The 1,149-nt window shown below is 41.3% G+C and overlaps 1 protein-coding gene across 1 annotated transcript in view; it reads right to left on the bottom strand.

The window, feature by feature from the left end:
- Window positions 1-56: 56 nt before the first annotated feature.
- Window positions 57-1,149, bottom strand: part of ccdc50a (coiled-coil domain containing 50a) — a gene marked incomplete at its 3' end in the record, with an annotated part of 9,948 nt that continues 8,855 nt past the window's right edge. The window contains 1 exon segment of the mRNA XM_014000348.1: window positions 57-147. Within this exon segment, the coding sequence (XP_013855802.1) occupies window positions 57-147 (91 nt within the window).

The following is a 1,149-nucleotide window of genomic DNA, read 5'->3' as shown; positions in this document are numbered from 1 at the left end:
GAGAAGTTAACCTGCTGACGTGAACGGGCAGAAATGTGACAGTGAGTGTTTCTTACTGCATCCTTCTCCTCCTGCAGCCGCTGCAGCTCTTCTTGTCGGACCAGTTCTTCCTGAATCTCCTGTGCGATCTCATTGTCTTGCCGCGCACTGGTAGTCCCACAGATTTGTGTTATAAACAAGGAAAAAAAAAAAGAGAAAAAGAAAACGAGACAGCTGTTTACGACAGACAGAACGGTTGTGCACATTTTAAGTTCTTGTGTGGACAAATGCTCATTTTTCATGTAAATTATTTCCACATACGTTCTCTATTTTATTAAACACTTACAATTATTCAAGTATTAGTCATATAAATGCCATTCTAATGAATCATGTTATGAAGKGTTAATGTGCTTTACAGTTGTCCAGCTTGTAGTGAGACGTAACAGAAGGGCGGGTCCTGGTAGGAGCTTGTTTGAAAAGATGGCTCACTTATTTCTGCACAACAGGAATTTGACTACAGCAGCATATTAGTGGAAAGCTTCATGCAAACATCACTTCTGAACACTAAATTAAATGAATTTCTTAATGACAGCACGTGTAACCAACCTGAGCATTATCARATCAGGAGGGCTTAAAACCTTACAGTCACACTTCAGTGTCAGTTTAACAGAAATAAGTGCTGATGTGTGTTTGTGTGCATGTTTCAGTCCACAGTGAGTGGGTGTACATGAAGTGGCAGAAAAGATTGCAGGGTGAGCATCTGGCCTCTCTCTGGGGTTCGATCTCATTACTCATAACTGACTTTTTGTAAACTCAAAGTTTGTCCTTAAAGCGAGGCACTACTATGCTTTAAAGTGCGTTTACTTTTTTTTTTGCTTGTGCTGCTAAATTAAATATATGCTGCTGCACAACTTCACATGTGCAGCTGGAGTTCACTCACACAGGAGCGTGAATCACAACTCACAGCTGAAGAACATAATCCCTAGACCTTGGAAATTGTTTGTTTAGGTCAGGGCTATTCAACTGGCGGCCCGTGGGCCACATCCGGCCCACGAATGACCAAAGTCCGGCCCGCCAATTGGTTCATTCATCTCTTAAGCCTAAACCCCCGGTTTTCTACTTTAATTACTCGAAGTTATTTTAGTTAAACATAGACATGTTTGGTATCTA

Source organism: Austrofundulus limnaeus, unplaced genomic scaffold (genome assembly GCF_001266775.1).
Source record: "Austrofundulus limnaeus strain Quisiro unplaced genomic scaffold, Austrofundulus_limnaeus-1.0 Scaffold8, whole genome shotgun sequence".
In the NCBI taxonomy this organism is placed as follows: Eukaryota; Metazoa; Chordata; class Actinopteri; order Cyprinodontiformes; family Rivulidae; genus Austrofundulus; species Austrofundulus limnaeus.
Note: the sequence above shows the minus strand (reverse complement) of the source record. Positions and strands in the feature narration are given on the sequence as shown.